Raw genomic sequence first — 18611 nt, 5'->3', positions numbered from 1 at the left:
GGCCGGGGCCAGCCCAGGGACCGCCCGCCTGGGCCTCCGCCTCTCCCTTGCATGCCCGGCTGTCCGGCTGTCCCTCTCTCCCGCCGTCTCGTCCGGCAGCGCTGGGCACCGCAGGCCTCTGCGTTCTGACCACCTGCGCGGGTTCGCGGAATGGCCACATCCTGGGGACTGGCGCCGGAGAGATGCAACCGCCTGAGGGCCTTGGGGTGTCTGTCCCCCAGGGGAATTTTTTTTTTTGGAGGCGGGGTCTGACGCTGTTGTCCGGGCTGGTCTTGACCTCCTGAGCTCCAGCGATCTGCCCGCGGAGGCCTCCCTAAGTGCTGGGATCACAGGCGGGAGCCCCAAGGGATCTTTTTAAAGGCCCCCAATGTCTTACTGCATTAACAAGTGCCTAAGGAGTGCTCAGAGAACAGATCTGATTGGATAAATAAAGACCCCGCAGGGCAGCTTTCCATTCCTGCCACCTATTCTGGCGGGCAGAAATGGAAAGGGAACCACATATCTAATTGTACGTGTTCTGGTAACCACCTTAAAATAATAAAACAGGTTGAATTAATTTTAATATATTTGAATTAACCCAGGATATCCAAAATGTTATTACAACATATCATCAATATTAAATTATTGGTAAGATTTGAAATTTTTTTTTTCATACAAAGCCTTCCAAATTTGTCGTGTGTCTTACACTTACAGCACATCTCAGTTCGCACCAGTTACCTTTCAGGTGCTCGCTGGTCCCACAGTGGCTATCGTATTTTTAAGCTGCACATTTCTTGTATATGCGTGAGCTGTTGCCAGAACATGACATCAAATTCAGTGTTCTTCGAAGCCCTCTTCAAAGAACTCTGATTGTGTTGCCTGACTGCAACACAAAACGTGAGGCACGGTCCTTTTCTTCAAGGAGCTTGCAGTTTGGTTGAAAAAATAGACACCCACAGATTAAGTACTATTTTAAATGGATGCAATTCGGGCGATAGTAAAGATAACTGGGAGTATACGATTGACAGTCAGATGGCTGATCATTATCCTTTCGAATTCAAGGGAGGGCTATCTTCAGGCTCATGCAGGAGGGGAAGATTGGGCCTGGTCTTGAAAGATGGGTAAGTCTTGGACTGTTGGGAAAAGATGGGGAGGACGTTTTGGTTGAATGGAACTGAATATTGCTGCTTTTGTTTTTAGAGTTGAAAATTTACAGTCCTGAGGCTTTCAGACTGAAAAAGGCTTTCTTCTGTCACTGACAGTCGCCACCATGATTCATAGTCTTTTCTTGATCAACTCCTCTGGAGACATTTTCCTGGAGAAACATTGGAAAAGTGTGGTCAGCCGTTCTGTTTGTGATTACTTTTTTGAGGCGCAAGAGAGAGCTACTGAGGCAGAAAATGTGCCTCCAGTTATCCCTACCCCTCACCACTATCTCTTAAGTGTTTACCGCCACAAGATCTTTTTTGTGGCTGTGATCCAGACGGAGGTCCCCCCTCTGTTTGTCATTGAGTTTCTTCACCGAGTGGTGGACACATTTCAGGTTCGTGAATGTGGGAAAGTTCATATATGTAAACCGTGAAGTGTCTTTATAGTCCTGTTTCCATTGTATAAAGCCTCCATTAAGAAACTTAAAAAAAAAAAAATCAAAACTCTGGTATTACTCACTTCCTCTCCCATCTGATAAGTTTCTGGTTTCTATTTATTGAATTGGCTGCATACAAAATGACAAATGGAATACTTTTGAACCTCTTGCGTGGGAAAGCCAACCTATTTGTGATGACTGTGTATAGCCTTTCTAGCTCTGATTCTACTTTTTTCTCACAAATTAGAGTTTAGGTTGTTTTTGCCTGGTGGTCTTGATCCTAACTATTATCTGTGTTGCTTTGAGTTGCATGAGAAAGTGATTGCATAAAGTTTTAGAAAAGAAAAAGTAGAACAAGCTAAGCAATGCTTAATTTAACTGTCCCAGTCGCGTAATTCACGAACCTGTACTAGTTCTCAAGTTTGGGGTGTTTCTTTTTAGCGAGAGGGTGCTACTGATGAGCTCTGCTTGCAAAGATGAGATTGGGAAATCTCATGTGCCTGTAAGAATTTAAGTGAACCATTTTATGAGGCAGTTTTCATTTTAAGCTTTTTCTTCAGGAATAGATTTTAAGAACTTAGGGAGTGGTGTCTAAGGGAGGTCAGTGATAACAGGACACAATGCCACTTGCAGCACAGGAATTTAGACTGCACCGGCCCTGGATTCACACACAGGAACCTTCTCCCAACAGAACCACTCAGCTTCTAACTGTTGTGGTTATATGCATAACTCGAATGAGAAGCAAGGGCCCTTTGGTTTAACTTCTGTTTCATATGAGGTCTGGAATGAGTCATATGAACACTGGAATTGTGGCATTGGAGAAGAGAATGAGGACTCACACACTATGATAAAAATTAAAAAGCAAGTCAAAGAGTGATTTCTCTTGTACTCATGTCTGGAACAACTTCCCTTCCCAAGAAAATTAAAATACGTTTTGTGTTTTCCCCTGCAAATACTCTCTGATAGTACTACTATTCTGGAATTTCAATTCTCATGCAGCATGCCAGCCCCTTTGCACAGTGAAAACCTAAGTATGATAAGCCCCAGTATGTGGAAGAACTAGAAGAACCCAGGAGTTGTGATCCTAAACCACTGTAACTGGGCCTTGTTATGATTTCCGCATGTGATACTTTGCCCATTCTAAGATGAACAGTTCCACTGGTGGAACTGACAGCCGCTTCATATGGCCATACTAATGTAACTTATTATAAGACAGGAAGTGAGAAGAGTTGTTTGATCTAGTTGAAACCACAGAGGAATTCGGGAAAGCAGGGTAAAGTTGCCAATTTGGAAGTCTGAGACTTCAGAGCTTGTCATTTTTGAAGCAGTTGTTAAAAGTCAGTGGACATCCTGATGATCAGGTCTTCTCCGATGTGCGTCCTCTCCGGCAACATGATTTTTCCAGGACCGGAATGTGTCAGGAGCAGCCCGGCAATAGAATCGCAGGCTCGCTGGCTGGCTGCAGCACTTGGCTGTATTGCGAGGCTCCTTTCCAGCTGCTTAGTTCACATGACGCCTGGTTTATAAAACCTAGTGGTGTTTTATTTTTTAAAAATAGGTCACTCTTAGGAAGAAAATATGTGACTTTTTTTTCTGTTGCATTCTCATTCAAAATGAGAATTTTTCTTTTAAAAAGAGGAAATCTTGGCCGGGCGCGGTGGCTCAAGCCTGTAATCCCAGCACTTTGGGAGGCCGAGACGGGCGGATCACGAGGTCAGGAGATCGAGACCATCCTGGCTGACACGGTGAAACCCCGTCTCTACTAAAAAATACAAAAAAAAACTAGCCGGGCGAGGTGGTGGGCGCCTATAGTCCCAGCTACTTGGGAGGCTGAGGCAGGAGAATGGCGTGAACCCGGGAGGCGGAGCTTGCAGTGAGCTGAGATCTGGCCACTGCACCCCAGCCTGGACGACAGAGCGAGACTCCGTCTCAAAAAAAAAAAAGAGGAAATCTTTTTGTTTTAGGAATATATTCCTGATTCTTAGGTGACCCGGGTATTGGAATCTTGTAGATAATTGACGTTATCTAATGTAATTTAGACTCTACTAGAGTCTGTTCAGTTTTGGATATCAAAGAAATGGAAAGATGGTGAAACAACCTGGAAACCATACCTTATCATGAACTGTGCAAGTATCTTGGAAGTGTGGCTCTGAGAAGAAAAAAACTGAAGTAAAAACTCATAGTTTTCAAGTAATTGCAGGGCTGTTATGTACACTTGCTCTGTAAAACAGAGCTAGGAGGCAAATTTCAGTTTAGCAAAAGAAAGAACTTTGGAATGATCAGAGCTGTTCATGAATAGAATGGACTTTCTCAAAAGGGGTACATTTTCCTTCATTCTATGAGTTCAAGAGGGTTTTGTGACCCTCTCAGAGGTCCTGTAAAAGACATACTGACATTGCTAGAAGGGAACATTGAATGGCCACGAACATTTCTTGCTAAAGATCACTCATTCCATTTTGTAATGCTTTATAGTTTACAAAGTACATTCATGAGCGTTAGTGTTTAATTAGTCATGCCTAGTTCTTATAGCCCTGTGCCTCCAGTGGTGTTATCCTGATTATACCATTAAAGAATCAAGATCAAAATTAGTTAACATGACTTAATCTACAAATGACAAAATTATAATCTAGGTTTTCTGGTTTGAAATCCAGTGCTTTCCCACAATCCAGATAATTTAGCATCTAACGGTAGCCTTTTAAATAAAAGAACAAAGAGTTCTTGGAATCTTAGCATCTTAAAGATGATCCAGAGGAATTTTCAGGTGTGCTAGCTTGTCCCCCTCATTTCATTTTTTTCCCCTCTCAACTCTTATTCACTGCATGAATGTTAAGAAATAGCACAACAGTAGGGGTAAAGATTTTCATGTACGATTTTTTGTCCTATTAAGTATTATTTTGTGTAATTCTTTCAAATTCTTGTACATAAGCATATATAATCAAGATTCAATTTTGTATTCTGTGTATTTTATCAAGTTGAGGAAATTAACCCAAAGATTTAAGTTCCTCTTGTTTGTAGAGGAAGCTAGTAATCACAGTAGTACCATAAGCCAGTCTAGTGCTTTCTACCAAACAGACTGCCTAAGAGAACTATGGTTATGCTGCATTCCCTCATTGTAGAAGAGTAGCACAGAAACACATGGACAGGCCAGATCCTGATTTTCTGTAGGCACATTCTTTTTATTTATTTATTTATTTATTTATTTTACAGTATCTGAGTGATCAATGTGTATATTCTATCTCCATCAGGATTATTTTGGAGTCTGTTCAGAGCCAGTGATCAAAGACAATGTGGTTGTGGTTTATGAGGTATTGGAAGAGATGCTTGACAATGGTTTTCCATTGGCTACCGAGTCGAACATTCTTAAAGAACTCATAAAGCCTCCCACTATCCTTCGAACGGTTGTCAACACCATCACAGGTATGGCGGAGGGGGAAACCGATAGAGAGTGGCCATCCTGCAGCCTGAGTGACTTCGTCCAGTGTCACACATTGTTTTGAGTGTTTGTCTTTGGGGATCTCAGGTGTCCCAGTGTTTTAATTTTGCTCTTTGTAGATTTTTTTTTTTTTTTTTGAGACAGAGTCTCCCTCTGTCACCCAGGCTGGAGTGCAGTGGCGTGATCTTGGCTCCCTGCAACCTCTGCCTCCTGGGTTGAAGTGATTCTCCTGCCTCAGCCTCCTGAGTAGCTAGGATTACAGGCATGCACCACCACACCCAGCTAATTTTTGTATTTTTAGTAGAGATGGTGTTTCACTATGTTGACCAGGCTGGTCTTAAACTCCTGACCTCAGGGGATCCACCTGCCTCGGCTTCCCAGAATCTTGGGATTACAGGCGTGAGCCACCGCGCGTGACCACTCTTGTAAACTGAGTACAACCTGAAATAATATTTTTGCTTTGTGGAAAATACCCTGATTTTGATGACAAAATGAAATGTTCTTTAAAAATATTTTTTCTGATTACAGAAGAAACACATGATTATTGTAGAAACCTCAGAAATACAGAAGAGCACAAAGAATGTAAAAATCACTCTTAATCCCACCACACTTTTAACATATGATATTTTATGAACATTATCCCAGATGATGTCTTGTACATGGTTCTTGTTCTTTTTTCTTCTTTTTCTTTTTCTTTTTTTCTTTCTTTTTTTTTTTTTTGAGATGGCGTCTTGCTGTGTGCCCAGGCTGGAGTGCAGTGGTATATGATCTCAGCTCCCTACAACCTCTGCCTCCCGGGCTCAAGTGATTCTCCTGCCTCAGCCTCCCTAGTAGCTGGGATTACAGGCACACGCCACCATGCCCAGCTAATTTTTGTATTCTTTAGTAGAGATGGGGTTTCATCATGTTGACTATGCTGGTCTCGAACGCCTGACCTCAAGTGATCCACCCACCTCTGCCTCCCAAAGTTCTGGGCTTACAGGTGGGAGCTACCACGCCTGGCCTTCATTTTTAATAACTTACAGTATTCTTCCATGTGATGTGGACCCAAAGTTTTTCAGTTTTTACTGAATCCCTAATTATGATGTTACTGATATTTTTGTTCTTTTGAATAACAAGGATTACCAGTCTTATACTTGAACCTTGGTGTGCACATCTGGATGATTTCTTTTAAGTAGTAGAGGTAGCAATGCTGTGTCAAGGGGTGTATACATTTTAAGTACCATAATGTGTAGCCCTCCAGAAAAGTTAGGCCAATTTATACTTTCAGTAACAATTTCAAAGTGCTATAGTCAAATTGTCATTAATAATTTTTTAGAAACATTGGCAATTTGATAGTTTATTGATATCTTGTGTTTACACAGTCATTTTTCGTTATTAAGGAAACTAAAATCTTCAAGTATTTATTGACTGTTTTCCCTCTATTGTGAATTACCTTTTCATGTCCTTTGTTCATTTTTTTGTTGCTGAAATGTTTTTCTTTTTTCATATGGATTTAAAATAATCTCTTTCATGGGAGATCTTTATGTCTTTTGATTACTGCATTACAGATATTTTCTTACAATCTGTCACTTGTGATTTAGCTTTGTTCTGGTGTTGTTTAGCCACATTCTAAATGTTTTGATTTAATCAAATTAGTCATTCTGTTTCATTAAGATTTTACATTTTGGGTCTTGTTTAATGCATAAACGAGCATATTCATGGAATTTTACAAACTGATTGAAAAATGCGTTTTAAAAGCATAAATATTGCAAGAATAGCCAGGACAGTTTTGAAAAAGAATTACAAAGGGGTTGTTGGGAAGATTTGCCCTGTTAAATATCACTACAGGTTAAGTTTGTATAGTACACAAGACAAATATTCATACAGTAGACATCCTACAAGACCCAAGAGAGTTTTGAAAATAATAGTTTTAAAAAGAGGAAAGATAAAATGTGTCCTATAAAATGTAATGTAAGATATATTACAGGTTTAACATCCCAAATCCAAAATCCAGAATGCTCTACAATCCAAAACTTTTTGGACACTGATATGACACTCAAAGGAAATGCTCATTGGAGGATTTCAGATTTTTGAATTTGGGATGCTTAACTGGTATAATCCAGATATTCCAACATTTTAAAAAATCCAAAGTTTGAAACATTTCTGGTCCCGAACGTTTCAGATAAAGATTACTCAATCTGTATGAAGTTTGGGTAGTTTTTAAAATTTGGTATTTGTCCAGTAACAGACAGATAGATCACTGGCATAAAAGAGTCCAGAAACAGACTCTTGCTTTTATAGGAATTTGGTGTAGATAGATGTGGTCATTTATCAAATCAGTAGACCAGGGGCCAGTTGTTAACTATATTGTGTTAGGACAGTCAGCTTCAATATGGAAAAAATTAAGTCCCTCCACTTCACACTATACACAAAATAAATTCCAGCTAGGTTAAGGAGCTAAACACCAACTTTATAATTATTAGACAAAACAGGAGAATGTCTTTTTAATCTCAGAGAAGGGAGGATCTTTTTCAAATGTCTATTCTAGTTAGTTTGTGATTTTATTTTTGGATTTAATTATTTAATCCATTTGAAAATTATCTTGGTGTACAATAATGTTTCTTTCTTCAAAATAGTTGTCCTAGCACCATTGTGTAATTTATCCTTTTCCCCTGTTTTAGAAAGACATTTCTATCTTGTCCTGTCATTGTGGATTCTTGGTCTGCTTTTAGGCTTTCTTGCCTTTTCCCTAGACTGCTTTAATTATTATATCTTGATGATACATTTTAATACATAGTTCCTCTTTTTTTTTTTTTGAGATGGAGTCTCACTCTGTCGCCCAGGCTGGAGTGTAGTGGCCAGATCCTGGCTCACTGCAAGCTCCGTCTCCCAGGTTCACGCCATTCTCCTGCCTCAGCCTCCCGAGTAGCTGGGACTACAGGCGCCCGCCACCTCGCCCGGCTAGTTTTTTGTATTTTTAGTAGAGACGGGGTTTCACCGTGTTAGCCAGGATGGTCTCGATCTCCTGATCCGCCCGTCTCGGCCTCCCAAAGTGCTGGGATTACAGGCTTGAGCCACCGCGCCCGGCCAGTTCCTCTTTTTAAGGAAACAAAGTTGGTGGTTTCTTCAGTATTCTGAGTTCATTTTAAGCCTTGAAAGCTTTGTTAGTGCCTGAATCATTTACGAATATTATGAAGTTAGTTAAGCCTGTATCTCACTTTAATCTAGAAAAGGGTATCTAAGAACCACTTTTGAAAAGTTGAAATGGGCCTGACACTTTGGCTCACGCCTGTATCCAATACTTTAGGAGGCCTAGGTGGGAGGATCACTCGAGTACAGGAGTTTGAAACCAGCCTGGGCAAGATGGTTTTGAAACCCTGTCTTTACAAAAAAATACAAAAATTAGCCAGGCATGGTGGTGCATGCCTGTGGTCCCAGCTACTCTGGAGGCTAAGGTGGGAGGATCACTTGCGCCCAGGAGGTCAAGGCTGCAGTGAGTTATGATTGTGTCTGTGAATAGCCACTGCACTCCAGCATGGGCAGCATAGGAAGACCCTATCTCTTAAAAAATTTTGTTTAGCCGGGCACGGTGGCTCACACCTGTAATCCCAGCACTTTGGGAGGCCGAGGCGGGCAGATCACAAGGTCAGGAGTTCAAGACCAGCCTGGCCAACATAGTGAAACCCCGTCTTTACTAAAAATACAAAAATTAGCCGGGCGTGGTGGTGCGCGCCTGTAGTCACAGCTACTCGGGAGGCTGAGGCAGGAGAATTGCTTGAACCCAGAAGGCATAGGTTGCAGTGAGCCAAGATTATACCATTGCACTCTAGCCTGGGCGATAGAGCAAGACTCTATCTCAAAAAAATTTTTTTTTAAGACAGAAAATAAAAGGATCCAGGTAATGGAAGAAGGAAATAGAATTTAAATTAATGTATTTTATTGTGTCAGTATAAAACCTTTTGAATTAAAAAAAAGTTATGCCTGTAAAGGGAAAAACTAGTGAAGGAATTGATCTACAATTCTTAAAGACAGGGAGAGATCAAATTTGTATTCTTTTCCTGTTTCAGTGTTGGAACTTAGGAATGAGACAGATCATGTTGATATATACATTTTAATACCTACCATAAATGTACCTAAGAACCTACCTCAGGCTCAAATACTGTTTTTACCCATGAAATTTTTATATCTATATGTAGATTACCAACTCTACTGAAAGCCAATACATTATTTAAGCTGTAAGCTATTGTGGAATCTGAGATACTAAGTTCAGGTTACTTTCAAAACCAAAATATGATATCTGTTCCTCAGGTAACTTTTTCTTAAACCTTTACTCTGTTTGAAGAGGCAGACCAGATGGCAACAAGGGGTTTTAAAAATAGACAAAGTTACCCTATATGGAAGTTTGGAAAAATCTCATCTTATGTTTGAAAAATTATTCAACCGAGTGCATGAATAGTGGGAGCATGGAAACTTCTAGGGAGGTGTTCTGTGGTTTCTAGAGTCAAAATGGTGTTAAAATACAGTAATATTAATTGTCTCAGGAAGCACCAATGTGGGTGACCAACTTCCCACTGGGCAGCTGTCAGTGGTGCCTTGGCGACGAACTGGGGTGAAATACACCAACAATGAGGCCTATTTTGATGTGATTGAAGAGATTGATGCAATTATTGATAAATCAGGTAGGTGCTTTTAATATGTTCTCAGAAATATGAAAATAGAAAGGGGCATCTTTCATATAATGCTTGTAGTTTCAGAATTAACCCCCATTCAAGGTCATGCACTTTAATTTAGTGCCTACTTTGTGCCAGGCACTGTGCTGGGTACTGGGAATGGACGTTAGTATTATGATGCAGACCAGGATTTATTTCATACTTTCACTTGCTTTATTGGTCTTCCTCTTGAATAAAAAAGAGAAGTAACAGGCCAGATGCAGTGACTCATGCCTGTAATCCCAGCACTTGGGAAGCCGAGGCAGGAGAATTGCTTGAGCCCTGGAGTTTAAGACCAGCCTGAGCAATATAGTGAGACCCTGAGCAACATAGTGAGACCCCATCTCTATAAGAAGTGAAAAAAATTAGCTGAGTGTAGTGGTGCATGCCTGTATTCCTAGCTTCGTGAGGGGCTGCGGTGGGAGGATTGCCTGAGCCTGGGAAGTTGAGGTTGCAGTAAGGCCTGATCATGACACTGCACTGCAGCCTGGTCAACAGCAAGACCCTGTTCAAAAAAAAAAAAAAAAGAAGTAACAAATTAACTTTCTTATTGATTAAATTTCCTTCTTGAAAGTGGCTTCTAGTTTTGATGGCAGAACTAAAATTGTAATCCCAAAATTCAGGGTGCCGCCTTTTCTGTGTGTTCTGAATTAGGTAAATATGACTAGAAGTCCTAGAACTTCACAATTTGTAGAAGCAAGTCATAGTGGTAATGTGCCTGTAGTCCCAACTGTTGGGAGGCTGAGGCGAGAGGATCACTTAGGCCTGGTAGTTGGATACTACAGTGAGCTATGATTATGCCTGTGAATAACAGCTACACTCTAACCTGGGCAACATAGTGAGAGCCTGTTTTTAATTAAAAAGAAACCTCTTCACATTAGTGAACTTATTCGTTCAACAGATGTTTATTGAAAACTTACATCATAGCACAGTGCTAGAGAGTGGGCACTCGATGAATAAGACATAGTCTGTGGCTGCAGAAAGCTTAGTTTAGTCTGGTGAGGGAAAGAGGAAGGTGAAAAGGTGGAGCATATGAGAGGTACCCACCCCTGAGCAAAACGCAACAGAGAGGTGGGGGTGTTTATGCTTCATCGGTGGAATGAAATGGAGTTATTAAGATGTGTGGATTTGGCAGCAAAGTATGCGCAAACATCACAGTATTGAGCAAAAAATCAGATGCATAAGATTATAGACAATGGGATTACATGTATATGAAGTTTGAAAACAGATGCAATTTAGTCTAAGGTAATAGAAGTCAGAATTTTGGGGATGTGGATTACCTGGGATGGGTAAGAGGGAGCTCTTGGATGCTGAAAATGTTCCGTATCTTGCTATAGTTAGTATTTGCATAAATGTATATATATTTAAAAATTCATTGAGCTGTACACTTTAAGATTTTTACATTTTACTGTTTTACCTCAACGAAAATGTAAAATATATATGGCCAGATCATGAAGAACCTTGCCTGCCAGTTTAAGGAGGGCAGATGTGAGTGATTGAAGAGTTTTAAGTTGGGGAGTGACTTGATGAGACTTGTAGTTTAGAGCGATAAGTCTGGCTGCTGTGTGAAGAATGGTCTAAAGTGGGGTGGGCCTGAAGGCAGGGAGCAGCTAGGAGGCTGAAATCCAGGCCCAAAACATAGTGCAATGAGGACAGAGAGTAATGCACAGACCAGAGAGAGGTGAGTCCTCGAAAAGAGAGGAGCTGATCATTGACTGGATGTGGGGTGAGGAAGTGGACGTCGTCAGGGATGTGTCTGTGTTTCTGGCTTAGGCAGCAGGATAGATGGTGCCATCACATAGGTGGGGGAAATGGGAGCACCGGGTTCAGGGCGTGAGAGAATGGACTCACTTCTGACATGTGCCTCAGTGATATCCAAGTGGAGATGTCCATTAGGCAGGATTGGGGCTGAACTTGAAAAAAGAATAGGTAATAGTAGGCCGTAAATGAACATTGAAGCCTTAGGAAGTAGGTAAAATAACCCAGAAGAGTGTGTAAAGTGAAAGAAAATAGAAGTTCAGAACTGAAAAAGCATTTAAGGGATGTGCAAAGAAAGAGAACCTGCTGAAGACACTGAGGAAGAGGAGCTGGGAAAATAGGAGGACACCAGGAGAGGTTAGGAGGAAGGGATGTTTGAGAAGGCAGAAGTGATTGACAGTGACACATGCCACAGAGAGGACCTGTAAGATAGAGACCAGGAGTGACCACTCACTGTAGCAGCAGAGCTCACTGGTAACCTTAGGGAGAACAGTTTCTGATAGGAAGTTTTCTGAACTGTTGGCTAAAATAATGGTGCTCTGTTTAATTCTGATACTAGACTGAAAACTCCTTTAGGCTAATAACTACCTCATTAATCTTTTTATCACCATTTCCTCATCATAGTTTCTCATACTTGATATGCAGTTGATAAGTGTTCAGAATGATGGATAGATGTATTGTATAAATGAATTGGATGGCTAGACAGAAGGAAAGAAAGGGAGAGAGAGGAAGGGAAGGGAGAGAGGAAAAGAAGGAGGGAGGAGGTAAGTTTGTTGAGAAGGACAGAGAAGGTTTCAGTAATCTGTTCTTTTTGTCTTATTCCTGTCTCAGGCTCCACAATTACTGCTGAGATCCAGGGGGTGATTGATGCCTGTGTCAAGCTGACTGGCATGCCGGATCTTACACTTTCCTTCATGGTAAAATCCTGGGCCAGAGATTGAGTTCTTGGGATGAGAGATTAAATGCTGCTGGAAAGACAGAGCAGTGGGAATGGAATAGAACAAGAAGAAATAATTAGGACAGCCACGAAGCTTGTTTCAGGCTTGAATTTTCCAGAAGTTACCACATGATTTCTGTGTGTGTGGTGTGTGGTTTAATAAAAAACAACATTTAAATTGCTTTCCTGAAAGCACAGCAGGTGTTTAATGCCCACTTCTTGCTTCTCCTCTCCTGGTGACTGTAGAACCCTAGGTTGTTGGATGATGTCAGCTTCCATCCTTGTGTTCGTTTCAAGCGCTGGGAATCTGAGCGCATCCTCTCCTTCATCCCTCCTGATGGAAACTTCCGCCTGCTGTCTTACCATGTCAGTGCACAGAAGTAAGCAGCTCTTATAATTAAGAATGGAATCTGTGTATGTACGTGTATGTGGAAACCATATCTGTAGTGATTAAGAACTCAGGCTCTAGAGTTACCTGAGTTCACATTCCAGCTTCTGTGGTTACTAATTGGGTAATCTCAGGTGAGTTGCTTAACCTCTATGTATCTCTTTTCTCATCTGTAAATTGAAAATAGTAAAAGTTCTGAAGATTGAATAAGAGAATCTCAATAGTGCTTAACACAAAGAAGTGCTCATTAAGTTTGCTGTTATTTTTGTTGTTGTTATGTGTCTAAACAAGAACGTTATTTTCTCAAATCAGAATCTGGGCATACTGTGTTCAATGTCCCTGATCTAAAAGAAGCATGAAGTTATGCTATGAAAAAGCATGAAATGCAGTGATTTTTGGTCTTGAACATTCTCTTTAATTTGGAATCTAAAGGCTTTTGGAAGCAGTTTTGAATAGTATAAGGTATGCAGACAGAAGAGAGTCAGGAGGCCTCAGAGCCACCAGTCCCTTCCCGTGTGATGTGGAGTGAATCATTTGGGAAAATATCTTGAGTGCTTGAGGCCACAGCCTCTGAAATCAGACTCCGTGGACTTAAACTCTATCTTCAGTACTTAGAACCTTGGGCAAGTTACTTAATCTCAGTTAAGTATAAGGACATCAGTATTCATCTATAAAATCAGTACCTACTGCATAGTTACAGTGGCAATATCTATTTCATACTTATTGGGAGGATTAAACACGGTAGGGGTTAACTGGATGTAAACCATTTAGCATAGTGACTGGCAAACAGGAAGTACTCAATAAATGTTAGGAACCGTTATTACTTCAGGATTATTCCATGACTTCTCTGAGTCCTTTTCTTCTGTCAAATCATGACAGCCTACCCTACCTTGTGGGGTTTTTGTAAGGACTAGATGAGGTCAGATGAAAGCATCCTAAAAAAATTATAGAGACAAGAGGATCACTTGAGCCCAAGAGTTTGAGACCAGGCATTGGCAGCATGGCCAAACCCTGTCTCTACAAAAAAAAAAAAAAAAAAGAGTAAAAATTAGCGGGGTGGGATGTGTGCCTGTGGTCCCAGCTACTCAGGAGGCAGAGGTGGGAGGATCACTTGAGCCTGGTACGTCGAGGCTGCAGTGAGCTATGACCATGCCACTGCACTCCTACCAGGGTGACCGAGCCAGACCCTATCTCAAAAAAAAAAAAAGAAATTATAAAAGGCCCATGAGCTATGAATATTATTCTCCCTAGTGCAAATAATGATTGGTCACATGTTACAAGTTAAAAACATAGAGACATAATGATAATACATTTTTGTACATTATGCCTTTCTCATAGTAGTATACTCTTTGATTTTGTTTATATTATTCAGAGTCATTAGAAAAGTTAATTTACTTACTAGACAGTATATTAGCTTTTCAAAAAGAAAAAACTAGATTACTGGGGTTTTTTTCTGTTTATTTTTTGAGATAAAAAGTTAGGACATGGTTAAGGGAGAAGAAGCTACCCACAGGCAGAAAGAGCATCACGTGAAAGGAGAGAGAACTACCATTTTCCCAGTGCACGAATGAAATGGCTCTTTGTCTCTCATTTCCAGTCTGGTTGCAATCCCAGTGTATGTCAAACATAACATCAGTTTCCGGGACAGTAGTTCCCTTGGACGCTTTGAAATAACGGTGGGACCCAAGCAGACGATGGGGAAGACCATCGAGGGAGTGACTGTCACCAGCCAGATGCCCAAGGGGGTCCTGAACATGAGCCTTACTCCATCACAGGGGACGCACACATTCGACCCAGTCACAAAGGTAGGGATGAGCAGGACATCTTGAATTGCTGATGTTAACTTAAGCAGAAACCAGTCTGCAGGCTCTCCGCATAGACTCTAGACCTTGTTTGGAAGGTGAGATCAATCAAAGGGACCTTGTTTTCTCCTGCAAGATAACTTAACAGTAACACATAGAATTCTCAATGGAAAGATACCCAGAGGCAACTTATAATGTTGTGGACAGGTGGCCTGAGTTTAAATCTCAGCCACCTCAAATGCAGGATTCTGCTGTAACTATTTTTTGGAAAGACCGCTTCTCCATTTTTATTTTCTTTGAAGATGCTGTCTTGGGATGTAGGAAAAATAAATCCACAAAAGCCACCAAATTTGAAGGGGACCATGAGTCTTCAGGCTGGAGCTTCCAAACCAGATGAAAATCCCACAATTAACCTGCAGTTTAAGATCCAGCAGTTGGCCATTTCTGGTAAGTGACCCAGAGCTCAAGAGGCTCCAAAGGGAACAAAAATGGCTTTCTGCCACACAGCACAGGCACCAGGAGACTTTTCTGGGCTTCCTGTTTACAAGGTTTAGTTTCATTACCTGATATACAATCTTTAGTAACATCTTTTCTGGCACATTTTTTGGGAAAATTTACAATCCTTCCTTTGAAGTTGGCATAAGTGACCTGAATAAAAGTGCCTGAGACACACTGAGAAAGAAACAGTATTGGTAGAAGGAAGTGTTCACCAGCCATTTTTGGATCATCTTAGGGTTGTTCATTTCAGGTTCCCAAGGTTTTCAGTATGAGAATGCATGTGCATTCTCAGCTATAACTGAAGAGTAATTTCCACTCCTTTCTCCTGATTTCAGAAGACTTTCATGTTTGCTCTTATTTCTATTTTGGAACGACTGGGCCTTTGCAGGTCAGTTCACTGTAGTCTGTGCTGACCTTAACACAATAGTAATCAGTTCCCACTTTGGGGGCATTTACTATGTTCCAGGCCCTGTTTTAAGCTCTTTTCATGTGTTTTCTCTTTTAATCCTTAGAATAACTCTGTGATGTGGAAAGGAGATGACTTTAGTTTTATATGAAGTTTCTGTTTTTCTGTACAAACGGGCCTTATACAATTTAAGTGATTGGAATTCATTTAACGTATAAGCTCTTCCATCTTAAAACGATAAACTATGAAGCTCTATACAGTATAAAATATTTTTGGCTTAGTCTAGTGAGAATACTTAGGAAGCATTCATTTATTATCACTTTCATTGTTAATTCCTTTAGTTATAATTTACTTCACTATTCATTTGTTATTAATTCATTTATTCAGTCCAATAATTTGAGAAAAATCATGCAGTGGTCTAATTTTTTCCTTATCCTCATTTCAGTCCGCACATCACTTTGTGCCCTTTCCACTTTAGGGACAGGTCTTCTCATAGGTAGCTTTGTCTGTTGGAGCCTTTTTTTGCTGTATCTGTCCTGAGACTGGAGAATCTATCTGCTCTGCATAAGTGGTTCCCTGTCACAGCGACTTCGGTCCCACTGACCTCAGTGTATTGAAGTGAACAGAAACAGGTGACCTGCTCCTTTTGAATAATCCTCATGTCTCTTTTCCCTCTCTTCCTACATTCTAGGACTCAAGGTGAATCGTCTGGATATGTATGGAGAAAAGTACAAACCCTTTAAGGGCATAAAATACATGACCAAAGCTGGAAAGTTCCAAGTTCGAACCTGAAGGGAGCATTTGCAGAGGGAATAGTATTGCACACTTTTTCATTTCTTACTTGTCTAAAAGTAAAAAAAAAATCAGCCTGTCTCCTAGGTCAGTCCCCTCCTGGACCCACCCGCTCCCTTTTTTCCTTAGCCTTCAGTGCCATGGAACTCATCAAGGGAGGAAAAGGTCACCAGGGAGAACTAGATGGAACTGAAACACAGCAACACCAGTTCTCAAGGACGAGATGTGTGATGGGGGTAGGAAGCTTGGTGCTTATGTAACCATTTTAAACCTGGTTTCTATAGGAAAGACCAGCATTGTTTAGGTTGCTTGGCTTTAATTATCTAAAGCCAATGAAATACTTCTTTGTTGATTTTTAAGGTAGAAAGATTAGAAAGAAAGAAAGATGGGAAGAAAATGAATGTTAGTCAAGGAAAGACCAGTTAAGGATCTGATCTATGAAGGACAAGAAAGAGGAAAAAGAAGTAAAGGAGTTAGGAGGAGACACTTAAATGAAAGATTGGCAAGAAAAGTGGTCAGACTCTACTTTAAGGAGGGCTGGGAAGGAAAGAGTTGAGTTGGTTTCTTTCTCATTCCTCTACTCATGTAGAAAACACTTGTACTTCTGGAAATGGACTGGAGGCTTTTTACATTTCAGTCCACTATTGACATGGAAACGCCGGTGGAATCAGATTTTCCCTCGAAGACCATGGTGGTTTCGGACTAGTTTTCAGACACTGCCTGCCTGTTGCTGTCCATCAGCACTTGGTCTCTTGTCTTCAGTGAGAAGGTGACCCCGCCTTCTTCCCATGGTGGCTGCCTAAAATGCTTCTTTTCTAACCCAAAACAGTTCTACTCAATTCCTTTTACAGAATTCACCAGCCATTTTCCTGTTACCTGATCCTTCCACAGGATTTTTTAAAAGTCGGAGGGTTTCAGAGAAGCCAATCTCATAATCCCCTGTGCAGCCAGGGATTGTGTGTCATCGTACTGGAGTAGAGAGGGCCGACTCTTCCCATGAAGGTGGGCACGGCTGTGAGTGAGTGAGCTCATATCTCCATTTGTCAGTGCTGGACTGGTACCAGATCCTAACCTTCCTGTTGGTTGGAAACTTTTCCATCTGTTGCCCTAGGAAAAGAGAAAGCTTACCGTCGAGGGTGTGGTTGATCCTTGAAGCTGCTTGGTAAAGTTATTTCCTCACAGTCTTTTCTTTTGTACTCTATCATGGATTCATTAATATCTACCAGTCCCTTTTCATTCTAAGACAAAACATTTCCCCTAAATCTCTGAATAAAATCACTGCTATAGGAAGATGGACTGTGTTGATCATGGGTGTAAGCAACCCAGTTTAAGAAACATGGCAACTAAAGGGATACCTCAGGCTTTCTTTCCCAGTGGCTCATTTTTGTCCTAGTTCAGTGTGTCTATTACTTTTTAAATATGTATACAAAAGGTTTTTTGTTTAAGTATAGCTTAAGGAATGATACTGTGCTCTGCTTTGTGCATGGAGAAAAAGGAAGACCCATACTCTCCACACCCTAGAGCTTTTCTCTAAATAATTGTGCAAAGTTTTTGCTAGTTTTATCTTCCAACTGTGGGACTAGTTTTTGCTGCAGAGTTGTGTTGCTTTGTGATTTTCCTCTGTGATAAAGTGTACTGGACACAACCGGAATGTTCCACATTCCATCACTCTGCAATTTGTCCTGGAGTGACGTACACATCCACCACGGAAAGGGAATCATCTCTGCCCCACAATTCCCGAGTACTTGGAAGCACTTCTCCTGAGGGACCTACAGGATCCTAAGGTTTCCTAGGTCACGGAACAACTAATCTTGGTCCCTGAATATTTCTAGGTTTGTAAGTGCAGCTGTTTTATTTCCTCTAGAACTCATCCTGTTTCAAGGGAAGCACCTAAGAAGATATAGAGTATTTCTAGAGTAAAGGACCTGCAGGTGTAAGCATAGATGAAATAACTGTCCTGTCACATGTGGTGCAGACCATGGAGTGAAGCAAGCATCGCCACCACCATCCCTGCAGAGTCAGCATAAGCAGTGTAGGGTGTCTCCAGCAAGCTGTTCGATTCCGTGTGTATTTAACATGTGCAGAAGTAGCTTCTCTGTTTAAGTTTAATAAAGTTGAGTTTCACCAGTCCTCTATGTCCTAACTGGTTTGTTACCAGAACTAACAATAATGCTGTGCCACTCGCACCTCAGTAGAAGCAGTGAGGAACTCATCGACTTGGGAGGATCTTACCACTTTTGTCCTCTCCAGCCAGCAGACCTAAAGCGTGTGTTTCGATCAGTTCTCTGGTCGCATCTGGAAGATAGCGGATGCTGATATTAACGTCATTTTTAGGGTTGTGA

General features: G+C 41.1%; 1 protein-coding gene across 2 annotated transcripts; it reads left to right on the top strand.

Moving 5' to 3' along the window:
• Nucleotides 1–690: 690 nt before the first annotated feature.
• Nucleotides 691–18399, top strand: AP3M2 (adaptor-related protein complex 3, mu 2 subunit). Of its 2 annotated transcripts, XM_011960649.1 has the most exons (10): nt 691–1100; nt 1180–1522; nt 4810–4981; nt 9521–9658; nt 12278–12363; nt 12630–12763; nt 14369–14576; nt 14876–15020; nt 15407–15459; nt 16169–16348. In XM_011960649.1, exons 2-10 carry the CDS (start codon nt 1250–1252, stop codon nt 16178–16180), a joined length of 1221 nt encoding a protein of 406 aa, XP_011816039.1. In that variant the 5' UTR covers nt 691–1100; nt 1180–1249; the 3' UTR covers nt 16181–16348. The 2 variants fall into 2 exon arrangements, with proteins under 2 accessions (XP_011816039.1, XP_011816038.1); XM_011960648.1 differs by lacking the exon at nt 15407–15459 and having other exon boundaries at nt 16169–18399.
• The last annotated feature ends 212 nt before the right edge of the window (nt 18400–18611 follow it).

The sequence above is a fragment of the Colobus angolensis genome, unplaced genomic scaffold (genome assembly GCF_000951035.1).
Source record: "Colobus angolensis palliatus isolate OR3802 unplaced genomic scaffold, Cang.pa_1.0 Scaffold52, whole genome shotgun sequence".
Taxonomy (NCBI): Eukaryota; Metazoa; Chordata; class Mammalia; order Primates; family Cercopithecidae; genus Colobus; species Colobus angolensis.
The sequence above is the reverse complement of the archived record's forward strand: the minus strand, read 5'-3'. Positions and strand labels throughout refer to the sequence as shown.